The sequence below is a fragment of the Anolis sagrei genome, chromosome 6, assembly GCF_037176765.1.
Source record: "Anolis sagrei isolate rAnoSag1 chromosome 6, rAnoSag1.mat, whole genome shotgun sequence".
Taxonomy (NCBI): domain Eukaryota; kingdom Metazoa; phylum Chordata; class Lepidosauria; order Squamata; family Dactyloidae; genus Anolis; species Anolis sagrei.
The window spans coordinates 60,709,362-60,730,759 of record NC_090026.1 but is presented as its reverse complement, the minus strand read 5'-3'; the positions used below and the strand labels follow the sequence as shown (position 1 = coordinate 60,730,759).

At 42.7% G+C, this 21,398-nt stretch overlaps 1 protein-coding gene across 1 annotated transcript; it reads left to right on the top strand.

The window, feature by feature from the left end:
• Positions 1–1,072: 1,072 nt before the first annotated feature.
• On the top strand, positions 1,073–19,390 carry LOC132779484 (zona pellucida-binding protein 2-like). The gene is made up of 8 exons (XM_067470561.1): positions 1,073–1,187; positions 3,509–3,652; positions 10,557–10,775; positions 12,981–13,057; positions 15,542–15,716; positions 17,722–17,883; positions 18,968–19,104; positions 19,304–19,390. The coding sequence occupies exons 1-8, from the start codon at positions 1,127–1,129 to the stop codon at positions 19,388–19,390; spliced, it is 1,062 nt and encodes a 353-aa protein (XP_067326662.1). The 5' UTR covers positions 1,073–1,126.
• The last annotated feature ends 2,008 nt before the right edge of the window (positions 19,391–21,398 follow it).

Below are 21,398 nucleotides of genomic sequence, written 5' to 3'. Positions count from 1 at the left end.
CTCGATCCCGCCTGCCTCACAGGCACGCCTGGCGGGGACGAGAGATAGGGCCTTCTCGGTGGTGGCTCCTCGACTGTGGAACACCCTTCCCATGGACATCAGACTGGCTCCTTCCTTGATGATATTCCGCAGGAAATTAAAGACTTGGCTGTTCAAGAAGGCGTTTGAACAAGAAGTGCAATAATTGGTAATGACGACAGGAATGGAACAACGGAAAATGATACTGGATTGTGGTTTAACGATGAGACGACATGAATGGCTTTTTGTATTACTGATTTTGTTGATGTTTCTGATGATGATGTTTTGGTTATTGCTAGATTGATATTTTAGACTGTGTCTTGAATTTGAACCTTGTTCTCTCTATATTGTACACCGCTGTGAGTCGCCCCCGGGCTGAGAACAGCGGTCTATAAGAAAAGTAAGTAAATAAATAAATAATAATTTGGATGCATGTGGACGAATGCGTGTACATTTGTGTGAATGTTGAGTGAAAATTTAATTCCCCTTTGTTTGTTTGTTAACCAATGTAATTGTAAATCCAATGTAGTTGCATAGAATCTGTATGTCTGTATGTCCAATGTCAGTCTTTGTCTAAATGTTTTCTGTAATCTGATATACCTCCTCACACTGGAAATTGCAATAAAAAGAACGTATGTTTCAAAGTTATTGAAAAGTCATTCATGACATATGGATACCTTTCTAGCAATGTCTGTAGTGGAAAATGATGCACAGGGGAAATGTTATGCCATTCACAATTGCCCCCACATACAGTAGGGAGGCTACTGTTAAATGAACTGGAATGGAATAAGCTGCTTGTTCATTCACCAAACAGAGAAAGGTCGGCTGATTCATACTCTCAGGGCCGTAGTACCAAAATGAATGGTTGCCCTTCCATTAATAATCTTTGGGAGTGTCATAGACTTTCCCTGGAGTTGGTTCATCATGCACAACTCTACACTTTTTAAAGCACAGGGCAAAGATCTAATGTAAAATACTATCTACTTTACTTTTCTTCTATATATTCCCATTTGTAACGTCATTAATATTTTTTTCCACTTTAGTTCCAGTATACGTTCTTATTGATTCAAACAATTTAATTTTGACCTGCTTGACTGAAAAGCTATTAATGGAGAGAATAACTGATCCCAAATATCTATGGATGGGACCTCTGGGATACATCACTAAAGGTAGCAATTTTAATTGTGTGTATAATTAAGAGTTTACCTTTTATATGGATGTTTCTCTACAACTCTGATTGGTCTCAATAGTTTTGATTATGCTTCCCAAAGCAACATTGATAACATTTGTGTTTTCTGCAATTCAGCAATGTGGCATGTGCCCAGGGGTTACAGCTTGAGCATTCCTTATCCGAAATTCCAAAATGCTCCAAAATCTTAAATCGCCCATTTGGGTGGTTGAGCTAGTTCAAGGGTCCAAAATCTAAGGACTGCAGGCCAGATGCGGCTCTCTATAGGCAGGGGAGGCTCAACCCATTACGCAAAGTAAGCATTCGCGGTATAGTTGGTTTTGCCCAGGGGCGCTCTTGAGGCGCTCTTGGGGGAAATTAGACCTTGACATATGCGAGTTGTAGTTACTGGGATGTAGTTTACCTAAAATCAAAGAGCATTCTGAACTCCACCAATGATGGAATTGAACCAAATATGGCACACAGAACTCCCACGACGAACAGAAAATATATATCAGTGATTGGTTGGGAGGCACCAAAATACTGTTTGCTTACCATTGAAAATTACCTAGGGCCGCCTCTGTCTATAGGTCACTGTCCTGGGCCCTGCTCTAAACTTTAGAAACTAATTGAAGGTACACAACAACAACAATCCTAATTAACTTGACTATCTAAAAGAAGACCCACACTTCCCATTGAAATACTGTTCATTTTTAAAAGGTAAAGGTTGTCCTCTGACATTAAGTCCCATCATGTCTGACTCTGGGGTGTGCTGCTCATCTCCATTTCTAAGCCAAAGAGCCAGCGTTGTCCATAGACACTTCCAAGGTCATGTGGCCGGCATGACTGCACGGAGCGCCGTTACCTTCCCGTTGGAGTGGTACCTATTGATCTACTCACATTTGCATGTTTTCGAACTGCTAGGTTGGCAGAAGCTAGGGCTGACAGCAGAAGCTCATGCCGCTCCCCGGAATCGAACCTGCGACCTTTCGGTCAACAAGCTCAGCAGCTCAGCGCTTTAACCCACTATGCCACCGGGGGCTCCCCATTCATTTTAGGTTGGTTAAAATTGTTCTTAGGTTGTTGTAGGTTTTTTCGGGCTATATGACCATGTTCTTCATTGTTCTTTATTTTAAATATTGTGTGATAGCAACGCAGTTTAAAGCCACTAGCTGCAGGAAAGGCTGCTGACCGGAACGTCAACAGTTCAAGTCGCAAGCTGGGGTGAATACTCAACTGTCAGTCCTAGCTCTCTGCCTACTTAGCAGTTCAAAAGCATGCAATGCAAGTAGATAAATAGGTACCGCCTTTAGTGGGAAGGTAAAAGGGCACCCTATGCAGACATGCCAGCAAAAGTTGGAGAAGGCTATGGCCAGCAGGCTCCTTCAGCATGGAAAAATGGGACAACAGCACCTCCCCGTGGCCAGAAATTGGGCATCATCTCCAGATGGATAAAAGGGGAAGACCTTTACCTATCTGTGTATTGTATGTCATTGTTTGTGTTAAAAGGCATTTAATGTTTGCCTTATATTTACTGTAATTCGCTCTGAGTCCTCCCAGGGAACATAAAGGCCGGAGGTTTAGCACAGCTGGTAAATCATCAGCAATTATGAGATCTATCAACCAAAAGGTTGCAAGTCCAAAGCCCCGGGTTGGCATGAGCTGCCAACTGTCTGCTTAGCTCATTGTTTACCTAAGAAATTTGAAAACAGCTTTAGCAAGGGAGGTGAAAAGAGAAAAGCAGGGGAGGTGTTTTACAATGCCATAAAGAAAGAAGATCAGAAAATGCTGGGCAACCAAAAGGAAGTCCTGATGGCTCTTCTTCATAGAGGATAGAACAACAGCACCCCCTGGACTCGAGCCCAACCTTCCATGGCACCAAAAACAGCTGGACATTGAGTCTAAGCAAACCACTTCCTTCTGTTCTGGCTGTCTGTGTATTGTCTATACAAAGCAGCATTGAATGTTTACCGTGTATGTGTACTGTGGTCCGCCCTGTTTCCCCTTGGGGTGAGAAGGGTGGAATATAAATAAAGTATTATTATTATTATTATTATTATTATTATTATAAATAATGTGTGGCACGTGTGCCATATGCTCACAACCAGTGCCTTAGGGTCTCCATAAGTTGGAAAATGACTTGAAGGAACACACCAACAAGGAGTGCATAGCTATGGAGAATCTTAATATATTATGGACTTGATAGAGGATTTTTGTGACTCTAAGAAATGCAACTTCATGTGTCTGGCTTAAAGACTAGTTACTTTTCATTGTTGACCCATGTCAAAAATATTAAATGTGTTTGCATATTTTGATTTCCAGGATCAAAGAAATTTATTCTGAGTGATGATGGTAATTTGGAGATTTATAGCATTAAAAGCAGTGATTCTGGGAGGTACACCTGCAAAGTGAGTTATCTGTACAACAGCACACAACTGACTACAGAAATTCATTTCATGGTATATGGTAAGGCTTTAGTAATTTTGGTTCCAAGTATCTATACTGTTTTGTACATCTGACAATTATATGTGATGTATCGTAACTCAGAATAATTTTATTATTTTGATTAAAAAATACATTTGAAGTTAGGCATAACCGCAGAAACCCTTTTCGTTGGCCCAGCTTACGTGTACTGACAATTTACCTACAAAGCTAAAATTCTATGTTGATTTACTTGTTGAATTTTCTAATGCTCATGTGCTCGGAGATGACACTATTACCCAATTACGACAGAGCTTCAGATCACATAGTTTCATCTGTGTGCACTACAAGCACACGCTGCTGTATGTGTTGTTGATTTTGTCCTATTTTTTGGTATTATAGCTACAATATTGTGGTATGGTCCCAGTACAGGAGGTCCATGGTGGTGACACCAATTCTAGTGGTGCCATTGTGATCAATATAATGTTGGATAATAGATGTTTTTATTTTTTTCTTTTAGAATCATAGAATCATAGAATCAAAGAGTTGGAAGAGACCTCATGGTCCATCCAGTCCAACCCCCTGCCAAGAAGCAGGAATATTGCATTCAAATCACCCCTGACAGATGGCCATCCAGCCTCTGTTTAAAAGCCTCCAAAGAAGGAGCCTCCACCACACGCAGGGGCAGAAAGTTCCACTGCTGAACGGCTCTCACAGTCAGGAAGTTCTTCCTTATGTTCAGATGGAATCTCCTTTCTTGTAGTTTGAAGCCATTGTTCCGCGTCCTAGTCTTCAAGGAAGCGGAAAACAAGCTTGCTCCCTCCTCCCTGTGGCTTCCTCTCACATATTTATACATGGCTATCATATCTCCTCTCAGCCTTTTCTTCTTCAGGCTAAACATGCCCAGCTCCTTAAGCCGCTCCTCATAGGACTTGTTCTCCAGACCCTTGATCATTTTAGTCGCCCTCCTCTGGACACATTCCAGCTTGTCAATATCTCTCTTGAATTGTGGTGCCCAGAATTGGACACAATATTCCAGGTGTGGTCTAACCAAAGCAGAATAGAGGGGTAGCATGACTTCCCTAGATCTAGACACTATGGTCCTATTGATGCAGGCCAAAATCCCATTGGCTTTTTTTGCCGCCACATCACATTGTTGGCTCATGTTTTTTTTTTTTTTGTTTTTTAAATAATTTTTTATTGATTTATCACATTTATTACATAGTATTACATTTTGTACATCAACCTCTTTAACATGTTGTTTTTTTGTTTTGCTCTGACATTTCCCCCCCTTTTCTCTCTCTCTTTTTTTTTTTTTTGGCTCATGTTTAACTTGTTGTCCACGAGGACTCCAAGATCTTTTTCACACGTACTGCAATTTTAGTGCAATTAATTGGGGGAAATTGCATCATTCATCTAGGGATATGTAAAATTGCTAGTGACTGTCTCCTAAAAGAATCAATGGTAATAGCAAAGAGAATCAAAGCAATCACTTTCTCACTTACAACTTCATAGCATCATGAGATAATGGCCTGAAGATTTGGGATTAGAAGGATAGTTTAATTTTCTACCCTCTTAAGGATACTTTCTCTCTCTCTCTTTTTTTTTTTTTTTTTGCTCTCCTCTTTGAGGACTGCTTTTTCCAGTGCTCTTGGTCTTATGGAGACCACCAAGGAAGCTTAGTCTTCAGAAGGTTTTCCTTCAAACTAAAAGAAAGGAGATTCCATCTGAACATGAGGAAGACTTTCCTGACTGTGAGAGCCGTTCAGCAGTGGAACTCTCTGCCCTGGAGTGTGGTGGAGGCTCCTTCTTTGGAAGCTTTTAAACAGAGGCTGGATGGCCATCTGGCAGAGGAGCTTTGAATGCAATATTCCTGCTTCTTGGCAGGGGGTTGGTCTGGATGGCCCATGAGGTCTCTTCCAACTCTATGATTCTATGATTCTACTGCTGTGAGATTCTGTGAATAGTAATATGAATATCAATATAATCTCTGTTTAATTATGCGGTACTTATTGTTACATTCCAGAAATTTTGTTTTTTGTGGCTGCCAATAGGTTGAATTAGTTGAGACTCAATGAGATTTTCATTGAAAACTAAAGCAAAACGTGCTGCAAGATTTCCCACAAAAACAATGTTTTTGCAGTTTAACAATAATTTTTCATATTTTTATGACGGAACCAATTAGTAAATTACATTTACAACCCTGGGACAAAAAAACATTTTGCATAGTGTTAGCAATCACCATTTGCAAGGCTGGCTAAACAGGCTGATTTCCCCTTTTTATGAAGTACATCTGAAGCATTTCCTGGACATTGTTGCTACAAAATTCATGCAAATGTCAAAAACAGTCTCTTAAGTGACATTCAAAAAACTTGTACTGTTGCCAAATTTTGTGATCCCAATATTGAGATCAGGCAGGCATGTAGCCGGTGGGGGGGGGGGGGGGGGGGGGGGGGGGGCTTGAGGGGTTTCAGCCCCCCCCCCCCCGAAATTCTCATGGTGGTTCGCGAAAAGGCCTTACTGGTGCATTATTTAAACTGTTATGTTTATTCATATCATGATCTGATCACCATACTCAATATATCCCATATGCATGGGGGTATTGGGGTAACGATACAAAAGGTTTGCTAGGGTAGACTCTCTTTCACTCAGACTCAGCCCCCCCCGAAACTCAGCCCCCCCAACCCCCCCCCCCCGAAAAAAATTCAGCCCTCCCCCAAAACGAAATCCTGGCTACGGGCCTGAGCTCAGGGGACCCCAATGAAATGCAATGATACAGAATGGGCGACGATGCCTGGCTTGAGAGTAGTATGTGTGAAAAAGATCTTGGAGTCCTTGTGGACAACAAGTTAATCATGAGCCAACAATGTGATGTGGCGGCAAAAAAGGCCAATGGGATTTTGGCTGGCATCAATGGGAGCCTAGTGTCTAAATCTAGGGAAGTCATGCTACCCCTCTATTCTGCCTTGGCTAGACCACACCTGGAATATTGTGGGCACCACAATTCAAGAGAGATATTGACAAGTTGGAATGTGTCCAGAGGAGGGCGACTAAAATGATCAAGAGTCTGGAGAACAAGTCCTATGAGGAGCGGCTTAAGGAGTTGGGCATGTTTAGCCTGAAAAAGAGAAGGCTGAGAGGAGATATGATAGCCATGTATAAATATGTGAGAAGGAGTCATAGGGAGGAGGGAGCAAGCTTGTTTTCTGCTTCCCTGGAGACTAGGACGCGGAACAATGGCTTCAAACTACAAGAAAGGAGATTCCATCTGAACACGAGGAAGAACTTCCTGACTGTGAGAGCCGTTCAGCAGTGGAACTCTCTGCCCCGGAGTGTGGTGGAGGCTCCTTCTTTGGAAGCTCTTAAACAGAGGCTGGATGGCCATCTGTCAGGGGTGATTTGAATGCAACATTCCTGCTTCTTGGCAGGGGATTGGTCTGGATGGCCCATGAGGTGTCTTCCAACTCTATGATTCTATGATTCTATTCTATGATTCTAAGACCAACTTTTTCTTAAGTGGCAGGAGACAGTAGTGAGATGGCTCTTTCATTCTGCTTATTAAATTTACCACCAAATAAACAGTGCTAAATAGTCTTCTTCCAATCTGCTTTAATTGCTCAACATCATTTTAGTTAGACCCTAAGTAAATCAGTGGCTGAAAATCAAGTGCCAACAAAAGCATGGTATCCAAAGCAGGAGTGCCACCTTGTGGGTGACTGAGGGGCTAATGCTATCCTAACCAGTCGGTGGGCAGACTATTATCTTTTATTATCTTTTATGATTGGATTGCAACTGTGGCCCAGAAAGTATGCATATACATTGGCTCAAATTAGTCCATTTTATTACCTTACCTGTTTTGGAAAAAAAAAAAGACTCTTCGACTCAAAAACATTTCAATATCCTTGCAATTTTTTGGAAGAAAAATAAAAAGTCGAAATTAAAACAGGGAGAGTGTTGTTATAAGAAAGCAACAGTTCTGAAAAAGAATGCCCCACATGCTTAGTGAATATTTTCTACTTTGTTGTTGTAGTTTTTTTGGGCTATATGGCCATGTTCTAGAAGCATTCGCTCCTGACGTTTCGCCTGCATCTACGGCAAGCATCCTCAGAGGTTGTGAGGTCTTCTGGAAGATGGCCTTACAGCCCTAAAAATAATGCCTGACTGGTCACTGGAAAAAAGGATATTGGAGGCAACAGGCATGTAGCCAGTAGCCGAAATTCTCATGGTGGTTCGCGAAAAGGCCTTACTGGTGCATTATTTAAACTGTTATGTTTATTCATATCATGATCTGATCACCATACTCAATATATCCCATATGCATGGGGGTATTGGGGTAATGATACAAAAGGTTTGCTAGGGTAGACCCTCTTTCACTCAGACTCAGCCCCCCCCCCCAAAACTCAGCCCCCCTGAACCCCCCCGAAAAAAACTCACACACACACACCCCGAATCGAAATCCTGGCTACGGGCCTGAGAGGCAAAGATACAGTACTTTGGCCACATAATGAAAAGACAGGAAAGCTTGGAGAAGACAATGATGCTGGGGGAAATGGAAGGAAAAAGGAAGAGGGCCTGACCAAGGGCAAGATGGATGGATGTTATTCTTGAAGTGACTGGTTTGACTTTGAAGGAGCTGGGAATGGCCATGGCCAACAGGGAGCTCTGGTGTGGGCTGGTCCATGAGGTCACAAAGAGTCAGAAGCAATTGAATGAATAAACAACAAATTAGTTTAAAACTGATAGAAATAGAAGGAGCACAAGTGGCTAAATATCTTTTGACCAAAAATGGGCAACAGCAACCGCACTGTCTGTAGCCTCAAACAATTTCTCTGTTCAGTAGGCAGGACATTAAGGACAAGCATACAGATGCGGAGTGTTCCGTTCCGTTCCACAGTCGCACAAGGTGGAGCATTCTTTTAGGTAGTACCTTTTTGCCAGGTTGTCTTTTGATCTGCCCACTCCACTTCTGAGTCTGTTCAGGGATGTCCAAGTTGCCCATTCTTGGTTTGCCCCTGGAGGAAGACCCTTGGGCGGGGAGGGGGGGGGATCCTGTTGGGATTTCCTGATTTAGCTGCCCAGGGGGATACCCTTGCTGTTGCTGGGGGAATGTTAAGAGGAGTGGTAGTTCTCATAAAGCTTTTCCTTTATTTGAGTCTACTAGGAGGAGGCTGATAGCCATGCAGTAGATGGCTTTCACGGTATTCAAACTCATTCATGTTCTTGAAAATGTATATTGATAGTAATGAAGAACTTCATTCCTGCCGGAATAGACTAGAAGAGAGTTAAAAGAGGCAAGGGTTCATCCCTTGCTAAAGAAACCTAGCTTGGATCCCATGACCCTTGCCAATTATCGTCCTGTCTCTAACCTTCAATTCTTAGGCAAGATGATAGAGCAGGCTGTACTGGGACAATTGCAACACGTTTTGGATGACACAGCCGGCCTGGACCCTTTCCAGTCAGGTTTCCGCCCTGGCATGGGACGGAAACAGTCCTGGTTGCCATTACAGATGAACTTAGTCGCCAGTCTGATAGCGGCGGATCAGCGCTACTGGTACTTCTTGACCTTACCGCAGCATTTGACACCGTTGACTATGATCTAATGATTCACCATCTTGCCATGTCCGGAGTTCACGGTCAGGCCCTCAATTGGTTCGACTCATTTCTCCGAAACCGGAGCCAATGCGTGGAGTATATGGATCAAGTCTTTGAAAGATCTCCCCTCCTATGTGGGGTACCCCAAGGTGCAATTCTCTCCCCTCTTCTCTTCAACATCTATGTTAGACCCCTTGCTAGTTTGGCCCGGAGTTTCGACCTAGACTGCTATCAATATGCGGACAACACCCAACTCCTTCTGCGTTTGGAGCCTGGAGCAACGTCAATACCAGACAATTTCACCTTATGTCTGGAGGCTCTGTCGAACTGGCTACGTGCTAGTATACTGAAGGTGCACCCGGCGAAGACAGATTCTCTGGCATGGCCGCTCGATTGGTCTGACTCACTTGCTACCCACCTTCGATGGTGCTGCCCTATCTCCTTCGCCTACCGTTAAGAGCTTGGGTGTTGTTTTGGATTCGCAGCTGACAATGGAAGCTCAGGTCGCTGCTGCCAGCAAACAGGCCTTTTTCCATCTACGACAAGCGAGGCAACTGGCACCCTACTTATCTGATGAGGCTCTGGCAACAGTCATCCATGCCACGGTCATGTCTAGGCTGGACTATTGCAACGCCCTGTATGTTGGCCTTCCGATGTCTACGGCCCGATATCTCCGTATTGTTCAGAATGCGGCAGCCAGGCTACTCACAAGAACACCCATGAAATGCCATATAACACCAGTGTTGCGGCATTTGCATTGGCTCCCAACTGATTACCATGGTCTATATAAGATGCTAGTTCTGACCTTTAAAATTCTTTACGGCCAGGGTCCATCGTATCTTAGGGACCGTTTCTCATTCTCCCATCATCGGAGGTCGCAACGACCTTCCCAACGTGACTTACTCCATATACCGGGTCCTAGAGAAGTGCACTTGGAAAGGACCAGACGCAGAGCTTTTTCTATTTCTGTCCCTGCCTTATGGAATTCCTTGCCACCCTATATGAGAGCCATGCGTGAGTTAGGGCCTTTTACCCTAGCACTTAAGACCTGGCTTTTTACTAGAGCATTCGATCTCTGTTAATTTTATCAATATCTGTATGTATTTATTTTTATCCTTTACAATTTTAGCTTGTAAATCGCCTAGAGTATCTTGGATGGAGGGCAATTAATAAGTAATTAAATGATGATGATGATGATGATGATGATGATGAAGATGATGATGAATTCCCACATAAATCATCAAATAACATGTAGATTAAATTACATATGTTTTATGTTTGATGGAAATAGATCAGGGGATAATTTGAATAATTCATATGCAATGTCATGATGTTTTTTCTCTTTCATTATAAATAGTGTATCATATACCAGATAAGAGCATACATCTGTCATCTGAATTCACAGCTGAAAGCTGCAAGACCAATAAAATTGATTCATATGAAAAACATCTCTTAGAGAAAATGGAGAGTTTAATTTCCAACCTGAGTTGTGAGATCAAAGAATGGAGTACAGAATGCCACACTTCTACAGACGCAGTGGAAAAGATGACATATAAGCTTACTCTTCAGTTTGGAGGTAATTTATTTACATTTACAGTATTTGTATACCGCTTTTCTCACCCCGAGGGGGACTCAAAGTGGATTACACATAAGTAATGGCAAAAATTCAATTCCAGTACAAACAGTTACACTACAATTAGACATACATTACATTAAAAAATACATCCATGAGCAATAAAACAATCATATGTAAGATGACAAGTTTGCTCACCACCTCTGTGTTTATTGTTATTTTTGAATTCATGACAACACATGCATTCAGTTTACCTATATTAGGTATGCTTATTAAAACTCTAGACCATAACATAGAACAACAGTATGGGTCAACGTCATTTCAACACAGAACCAGTCAAATTGAAGAAAAAAAAGGGTAAATCTCATCTTTATATGACAGACTTCCAGAGTTAAAAGGTGCTCGTGTATTTTTACTGCTTAATGGTGAAGGATAGATTCTAGTTATACCACAACCGTGCAATTGAGTTACAAAAAATTGCTAAAAAAATGTTTTCAGTAAGTTTATGATTTTGTGTTGAGCCACATTTATAGACACCCTGGGCTGTCAAATGCACAGAAAACAAGTAAAAGATTGGGTTGTTGTAGGTTTTTTCGGGCTGTATGGCATGGTCTAGAGGCATTCTCTCCTGACGTTTCACCTGCATCTATGGCAAGCATCCTCAGAGGTAGTGAGGTCTGTTGGAACTAGGAAAATGGGTTTATATATCTGTCGAATGACCATGGTGAGACAAAGGACTCTTGTCTGCTGGAGCTAGGTGTGAATGTCTCAACTGACTACCTTGATTAGCATACAGGGGGCTGACTGTGCCTGGAGCAAACTTTTGTTGAGAGGTAATTAGATGTTCCTGCCTGCTTCCTCTCTGTTGTTGTGCTGTTGCAATTTTAGAGTCTTGCAGTGGATCTTCATCTTTATTCTCGTGGCTTGTTCTTGGTCTTGCAGCTCTTCTGATGTCTGAGGTGGAGTATCCATTGGCCTGTAGAACCCAGTTGAGGTGGTTCAGTTCATCTTGAAGGAGGTGGGGTTCGCAGATTCTTTTTTTCAATGGATACTCCACCTCAGACATCAGAAGAGCTGCAAAACCAAGAACAAGCCACGAGAATAAAGATGAAGATCCACCAAGAGGAAAAGTGTTCTTGCCATACATCAAGGGAACCACTGACCGCATAGGGAAGCTGATGAGGAAACACAATATACAAACTATCTACAGACCCACCAAGAAAATCCAACAAATGCTATGTTCAGCAAAGGACAAGAGGGATCCTCTCGCTTCTGCAGGAGTCTACCGTGTACCATGCAGCTGTGGACAAGTCTACATAGGGACCACCAAATGCAGCATTGCCCAAACACGAATCAAGGAACATGAAAGGCACTGCAGACTACTTCAACCAGAGAAGTCAGCCATAGCAGAGCACCTGATGAACCAACCTGGACACAGCATTTTATTTGAGAACACAGAAATGCTGGACCACTCTCACAACCACCATGTCAGACTACACAAGGAATCCACTGAAATCCACAAGCATGTGAACAATTTCAACAGAAAGAAGGAAACCATGAAAATGAACAAAATCTGGCTACCAGTATTAAAAAACTCTAAAATTGCAACAGCACAACAACAGAGAGGAAGCAGGCAGGAACATCTAATTACCTCTCAACAAGAGTTTGCTCCAGGCACAGTCCGCCCATTGTATGTTAATCAAGGTGGTCAGTTGAAGCATTCACACCTAGCTCCAGCAGACAAGAGTCCTTTGTCTCACCTTGGTCATTCCACAAATATATAAACCTTTTTCCTAGTTCCAACAAACCTCACTACCTTTGAGGATGTTTGCCACAGATGCAGGCGAAACGTCAGGAGAGAATGCCTCTAGACCATGGCCATACAGCCCGAAAAAACCTACAACAACCCAGTGATTCCGGCCATTAAAGCCTTCGACAATACAAGTAAAAGATTTACATATAAATTATATACTTGACTTCAAACTATTGTTGTTTTTGTTGTTGTTCAAACTATAGTTTTTGAATTAGACCCTCCAAAAATTCTGCTGATTGTTGCAAACTGATTTTTACATGTGGCATAGTTGCAGGTTGCAAGAAAATAGATTTTATCACATGGAGTTAACTGTCAGAATAGCAATGTATCACCTCTTCCACACAAATATCCAGTTACAGTATTAAACTATTTGCCCGCTTTCTCTTAATCTGCAGTATTCCCCTCCATGCTGACTACAGCAGATCTCTGTAGAAGTCCTCCATGTGAAAATTCTACAAGCAACCTCAGAAAGGTGAACCATTATTCCAAGAGGACAAAATACAGTATAATAAGGGCCGTAATATTTTGGATCGGCTGTCCATAATGATAATGGTAACATCAACAATGATAACTTATGAATATGCAAAACCCATTAAGTACAACATTCATTGTTAAGTATTTATATCCAACTAAAGATTAAAAATGTTGATTTAATTGGACCATTTTGAGCAAGTTTTCAGAAAACAGTGCTGTCCTCACTTGTCTGTTGAGAAAGAGATAGCTGATAGGGCCAAGCTATCTTCGCATTACCAGATATCTGGTCTAGATTGAAAGTGATGTATTAATTCCAGTTAATATTTCTCAAGCAATTTAGCATGAGGAACGGATACCAGTGAGTGTAAAAAGCAGCATTGTAGGCTGGAAGCACCATTCAAATTAGATTCTTAGGTAGTATCTTGTATACTGGTATCAAAACTCTACTTCTGAGAGTCCATCTACACTGTCGTAAATTTCTGAATCCAGATTATCTACTTTGAACTGGATTATATAGTATAATCCAATTCAAAGCACATAATCTGGATCTGCAGACAGCAATTTTGGTCCCCATATGATGTAGGGCTGTGATTCCCAAAGTGTCCTTCTATTACAGTGGCTCTCAATCTTTCTAACACCATGACCCCTAAATATGCTTCCTCATGTCATAGTGACCTCCAATCATAAAATTATTGTCGTTGCTCCTTTATAACTGTAATTTTGCTACTGTTACGAATCGTAATGTAAATATGTGATATGCAGGATGTGTTTTCATTGTGCGAGGCCTCCCTTGCCTTCCAGTGAGAGAGCAATGCAGGCGAGGGAGGCATCGCGCAAGGTGGCAGAGCTGACCTGGAAAGCCTGGCTGTTTCCCTGGTACTGGAAGTCCCATCATCCATGGTTCATCCTCCTCCAAGCAGCACCAGGATGTAGAGTGGGTCATGGGGGCTCTGTGTGCCAACTTTGGTCTTGATCAGTCATTTGATGAGGGTTGGAACAGTCTTGGGAAGTGAGTGGAGGTACTTCAAGTCCCATCATCCATGGTCCATCCTGCTGGAAACTGCACCAGGATGTAGAGTCATGCGGGCTCTCAGTATGAATGGTGGTTCTGATCCATCATTGTTGGCAGTTGTATTGGTCTTAGGAATGGAGTGCAAGTATTGCAAGTCCCATCGTCCATGGTGCATCCTTCTCCAAGCCGCACCAGGATGTAGAGTGCATCATGGAGACTCGGTGTGCCAAGTTTGGTTTTTTCAGTAATTGGATAAGGTTTGCAGCGGTCTCAGAAAATTGAGCAAAGGTACTGCAAGTCCCATAATCCATGGTCCATCTCCAGCCAAACCACACCAGGACGTAAAGTGGGTCATGAGAGGTCTATGTTCTAATTTTGGTCTTGAACAGTCATTGGATGAGGTTCACAGCGGTCTCAGAAAGTGAGTGAAAGGACTGCAAGTCCCATCATCCATGGTCCATCCTCCTCCAAACTGCAGTAGGATGCAGAGTGGGTCTTGGGGGCTCTGTGTGCCAAATTTGGTCTTTATTGGTAATTGGATGAGACCACAGCTACATTCATCCAATTACATTCATCCAATTACTTGCAGTTACATTCATCCAATTACATTCATCCAATTACATTCATCCAATTACTTGCAATTACATCTGAGAGTGAAACTCCAATGAAAGCAGTAAGGATTACTCCTGAGTAAACATGTATGACTGCTCATTGGAGGGAAGGATAGTAGAGGCCAAGATGAAGTACTTTGGCCACATCATGAGGAGATAGCAAAGCCTAGAGAAGACAATTATGCTGGGGAAAATGGAAGGAAAAAGGAAGAGGGGCCGACCAAGGGCAAGGTGGTGGATGGTATTACTTACAGTCCTATCACTCACTTTCTGATGTAGAGTGGATCTTGCAGGCTCTGTGTGCCAAGTTTGGTCTTGATCAGTCATTGGATGAGGTTCAGCTCCTCCACCTTGGGCAAAAGGGCCCTTGCCTGCCAGTGGGAGAGAAATGCAGGCGAGGGAGGCATCGCGCAAGGTGAAGGAGCTGACCTGGAAAGCCTGGCTGTTTCCCTGGCATGGACTGGCAGCCATTTTGCGAAGGGGGTGGGGCCAACCGAGGTGCCTTCACGACCCCCAGAAAATGGCCCAGCGACCCACCTGGGAGTCGCGACCCCCAGGTTGAGAACCGCTGATCTATTAGCTATACTTGCCAGGGCTGATGAGAACTGTAGTCCAACAACTTTGGAGAACCCAGGTGCCCATTCCTGTTCCAGTCCTTTCATTAGTTTGCCCGATTGTGACTAAGAACCTGAATCCCACATTGAAGTTGTTATTCATTATGCGATGAACCATCATGGAGCCATGAAAGAGCGTTTTGCAAGAGCGTTTTGCAAGAGCGTTATATCCATACCCTCTCTTCCATCTAGGTTGGTGAGGAGCATGTTAATGTCGCTACCTTTCTTTATTGTTATGCTTCTAGGCATATGAAAATATCAAGGAGTTCTTCGAACTACAGAAAACGGACTCCCCTCACATTGATGAATTATATTTGATTCCTGGGACTCTTGCTGCTGTTAAAGTAGACCACTGCAAACCAGGGTTTGGAAAAAATACAAATTCTAGGAAGAATAATTCAATGTGCCCAGGATGTTGTGGTAAGTTTTCAGTACTTGTGCATTAGATAAATGCTTAAGAGATCATTTTTTGTAAATACAGGGAACTGCTGTTTAAGTGTACGTATTTTTTCTTTCTTTTTCCAAATTATTTAAAATTGAAAATCAGTTGAAAATAAAATAGTTCTGGGATAAGAAAGATTCTAGGATAAGATAATAAAGGTAGATACAAATTAATAAGCAGAATTTAAGACAATTACTAATATGGCATACCGAAATGGAACAGATAAAGGAAAATATGGTAAAGTGGTCTAGAGACATAAATCGATCAATATCCATGGCAGAGTGGGAAGGAATACGGCTTAAGAAACTATTTATTTATTATTTATTGCGGTTGCTTATACCCCGGCCTTCTCACCCGGGGGGACTCAGGGCGGCTTACACACACAAGGCACAATTCGATGCCTGTATTACAAAAACATAATATCAAAAACATAACATCAGTAACAACAGTAATTATAACACTGATAACAATTAACGTAAACAATCAATATTATCGGCAGGAATAGCCATAAACCCGTAAAAACAATTAAAACAATAAAAACAATACAAACCTCATTGCTGGTCAGTGTTTAACCGACTCATAGTTAGGTTCTACTTTCCACACATTGTTGGTCCTATCATTCTGGTTCCATGTCTAATTGTCAGGGTGCCCAAAGGCCTGGTCCCAGAGCCTCCTGAAGGCAAGGAGGGAAGTTGAAGCCCTGATTTCCCCCGGGAGTGAGTTCCACAGATGGGGGGCCACCACTGAGAAGGCCCTGCTCCTCATCCCCACCAGCCTCACTTGTGATAGCGGTGGGGTTGTGAGCAGGGCCTCCCCAGATGATCTCAGATTCTGAGATGGGACGTAGAGGGAGATACGTTCGGACAGATATGCTGGACCGGAACCGTAAAGGGTTTTGTAGGTCAAAACCAACACTAAAATATATTTACACAGTAGAATTGAAGGAGAATTGGTATACATTATTTTACAGATGGTACCTAACACCAGAAGTATTGGTAAAAATCAGTAAGGGAAAAAATTAAAGAAAAATGTTGGAAATTTGAGAAAAATACAGGTAACTTTATCCACATGTGGTGGAAATGCAGAAAAATTAAAAAAAAATGGCACCAAATAGGGAAACAAATAGAGACAATCTTACAAATAAAAATTGACTTAAAACCTGAGACTTTCCTATTAGGAATCACGGACTTCAAAATGGATAAGAACACAGATAAGCTTTTCTTCTATATGACAACTGCGGCATGGATTATTTTAGCTAGAGTATGGAAGACAAAAGAAATATCCACAATAGAGCAATGGACCTTGAAAGTTCTAGATATTTTGAACATGGATAGACTTACTCAAAGAATCGCACTAAATAATGGGGATTACCAAAAAAAACAGACTGGACGGTTTACAATTGGTGCCAAGACCATAAAATACAATTTCAATACAATAAAAACAATCAGATAATAAAACCATAACAAAATCAATAAAAACATAAACATTAGTGTCTCCTATTAAAAACATTGTCCAATCACATCATTCAACCATTCCATTTACATATGCAGTCCTCAGGAGTTTTTGAGGAACATGTTCTGTATAAGGATTTGCCTCTCATGGCATAGGATTCTGGAATTTCAGTTTGGGGTATTACTACTTTTAATGTGGAGTAGTTCTGCGATCAAGGGAAAATTATATGTATTTCCCATACAAGTAGTCGAAGATGATATAAGAAAACTTGTAATAAATATGTTTGTAATGTGTAATGCAAGTAATTCTATCCACCTCTAATTTAGGGGAACCACAATCCCATTAATGTTTTTGCCTTCATTCCATGTATTGAAATGGTTTACATTGGCTCCCAGGGGTGTTGTCTATTCTTTTTGTGTGTGTGTGTGTGTGTGATTCTGAATATAAATAGGGATCAAAAGTAGGCTAATAGTAGCAGTGAAAGTGAACTGTGATAATTCTTAACTCTGTTTTTTTACTCTTTTTGAATAGTAACATGCCCACCAGGTAGATTCAGTGCAAAACAGGATACCGTTTGCATATTATGTCCTGTTGGGTCCTATAATGAAAAGTATGGCCAAGTAGAGTGTGAAAATTGTCCTGAGGCAAAAAGCAGTGATGGAAAAGGTGCGAAGACAAAAAGAAAATGTCATAGTAAGTTATTACATGTGTCTTTACTTGCATTGCAAGGACTGTTCACTCTGATTTTTCTTATCTGACAGATTGTTTTCATACATGAGACCAAAATTAGTTCTTCCTTCAGTTTAAAAGAGGTGATGGTATCTCCACTGCTGAAAAAAAACATACTTAGATCGTTCGGTTCTCTCTAGCTACCGCCCAGTCTCGAACCTTTCGTTTCTGGGCAAGGTGGTTGAGAGGGCAGCAGCGGAACAGTTGCAGCAGTTCCTAAATGACACAGCCGGACTTGATCCCTTCCAATCCGGCTTCCGTAGGGGGGCACGGGACGGAGACTGTTCTAGTTGCCATCACAGATCAGCTTCTCTGCCAGATGGATCAAGGCAGATCAGCGTTGCTTGTGTTATTGGACCTCACAGCAGCATTTGATACGGTTGATCACAATCTTTTGACCCACCGCCTAGCCATGACTGGGGTTAGGGGGATAACCCTTAAATGGGTGTCCTCCTTCCTCCAGAATCGGGGACAGCATGTGGCGAGGGGAGGGATGGTTTCTGAGAGATCTCCGCTAACTTGCGGTGTCCCGCAGGGAGCTATTCTCTCTCCTCTATTATTTAACATCTATATGCGACCGCTTGCCCGACTGGTGCGGAGCTTTGGGCTTGAGTGCCACCAGTAGGCTGATGACACTCAGCTCATTCTGAGGATGGAGGGCTGGCTGGACTCCGTACCCGAAAATTTCCATCAGTGCCTTGAGGCCGTTACTGGATGGTTGCGTTCCAGCAGGTTGAGGGTGAATCCAGAGAAGACGGAGATCCTTTGGCTGGGCCGTCCGGGTGGGAGGGAGATCCAGCTGCCTACCCTGGATGGCGAGACACTACGTCCGTCACCTTCTGTAAAAAGCCTTGGTGTCTAATTGGACCCTCTGCTCACAATGGAGGCCCAGGTCTCTGCTGTGAGCAGATCTGCGTTTTCCACCTACGTCAAGCTAGGCGACTGGCTCCCTTCCTATCTAGGAATGACCTGGCTACGGTGATCCAGGCGATGGTCATCTCGAGGCTTGACTACTGTAACGCCCTCTACATTGGCCTTCCTTTGTCAGTGATCCGGAAACTGAAGCTGGTGCAAAATGCGGTGGCTCGTCTTCTCACTGGGATGCCGTCAAGGTGTCATATTACCCCAATTCTACAACAGCTGCACTGGCTTCCGATTGAGTACCGGATCACTTTCAAGGTGCTGGTACTAACCTTTAAGGCCTTATATGGTCTGGGGCCGGCGTACCTGAGGGCCCGCTTATCCCCCTAGCAACCCCAGAGATTACTTCGGTCCGAAGACCAAAATTTGCTTGAAGTCCCCAACATCCGGACTTATCATCTGTCCTCTACTAGGCAGAGAGCCTTCTCGATTGTGGCCCCTTATTTATGGAATGCCTTGCCAGTTGAAACCCGAACCATCCGAGAGCTACTTGCTTTTCGGAAAGCCTGTAAAACCTTTCTTTTCCGACAATCTTTCAATGGATGAATAACTCGGGACTATGTCTGTTCTTGTTTTATTGTATTTTAAAGTTGGTTGTATTGTTTTAATCTACTGCTGTAAACCGCTCCGAGCCAAATTGGGAGTGGCAGTATACAAGTCAAATAAATAACTAAATAAAATAGGTGTCTTGTGTCCAGATTTGGTGTCAATTCGTTCAGTGGTTTTTGAGTTGTTAATCCCACAAACTAACACTACATTTTTATTTATATAGATGATATTGGTCTTATATTAAATAATAATAAGTGGATTGCTATCCAAGAAGGAACATGCTAAAATAATTTGGGGGAGGGGGGGGGGAGACAATATGTTGATTTCAAAATCTCTGTTTGACCGACAAGGGTCTCTAAACTGCTTATTATAAACACACTCCACAGCTAGGAGAATAGTGCAAGTGTCTTTCCCAGTGCCCTGATGTGCAGTGCCTCGAAAACCTTTTCACTGGAGCACTGATGGGTTGAATATGTAGGGTTTTGTGAAGTGATCTTGTTAGACACAATCATGATGATGGAGCTTTGTCATTATAACATCTTGGCAATTCTGTTGCTGGCCAAGGCCTGCCCACCAAGTAGAGCTGAAAGAGAAGTCGTAGCAACTTTGTCCAAAGATAATGAGGCTAGAGTTTTGGCTCCCCTTCAAGGCTAGAATGTGAGTGCAATTCTGGTGCATATCAATATAATACTACTGCTACTAAGGAGGCTGTCCAGGTCCTGAACTGGTGCTTGGCTGCTGTGACGGTCTGGATGAGAGCGAACAAATTGAAATTGAATCCAGACAAGACAGAGGTACTCCTGGTCAGTCGTAAGGCCGAACAGGGCATAGGGTTACAGCCTGTATTGGATGTGGCCGCACTCCACCTGAAGACGCAGGTTCGCAGCTTGGGTGTGACCCTGGACTCATCGCTGAGCCTGGAACTCCAGGTCTCGGTGGTGACCAGGGGAGCATTTGCACAATTAAAACTTGTGCGCCAGCTGCGCCCATACCTTGGGAAGTCTGACTTGGCCATGGTAGTCCACGCTCTGGTTACATCCCGTTCAGACTACTGCAACGCTCTCTATGTGGGGTTGCCTTTGAAGACGGCTCGGATGCTTCAACTAGTCCAACGTTCGGCAGCCATGATACTAACAGGAGCGGAGCGCAGGGAGCATACAACCCCCCTGTTGCGCCAACTCCACTGGCTGCCGAACGTGCTGGCATTGACCTTTAAAGCCCTAAACGGTTCCGGCCCAAGATACCTATCCGACCGCATCTCTGCCTATGAACCCACCAGGACTTTGAGGTCTTCCGGGGAGGCCCTGCTCTCGATCCCGCCTGCCTCACAGGCACGGCTGGCGGGGACGAGAGATAGGGCCTTCTCGGTGGTGGCCCCTCGGCTGTGGAACGCCCTTCCCACAGATATTAGACTAGCTCCATCATTATTGGTATTCTGCAAAAAAGTGAAGATCTGGTTGTTCAAGCAGGCGTTCGAATAGTTAGTGCAACGAGTGTAATGAACATAAGGAATGGAACAATGGATGATGGATCTGGATCATGTTTTCAGTGATGAGACGCCAGTGAATGGCTATTGTTGTTAATTATATAAGATTGTTTAGGTGTTATGATGTTACTGTTTTTTACCGTGTACTTTTTGCTGTTCTGTTGTTAACCGCTGTGAGTCGCCTAAGGGCTGAGAACAGCGGTATACAAGTAAAGTAAATAAATAAATAAATAAAATAAATAAATAATAGGAATGCTATTCTTTTTGTTTTTAAGGAATTCTACCAATGTGGTTGGCTTTTTTAATATCTTCCACATCAACCTGTGTTATTCTTGTGACAACTTGGGCGTAAGTACCTCTAACATCTTTCCTTGACATTTATCAGATATAATCCTTATTCGTTCCTTGAGATTTAGCAGCTGAAGCAAGCTTGTAATTAGATTGCTTGTAATTAGATTGTTGCTTCCAGGGAATAGTCTCTAATACTTGGAGCCATGTGGTTGCAGGTAGCTAGTAGTTTCCT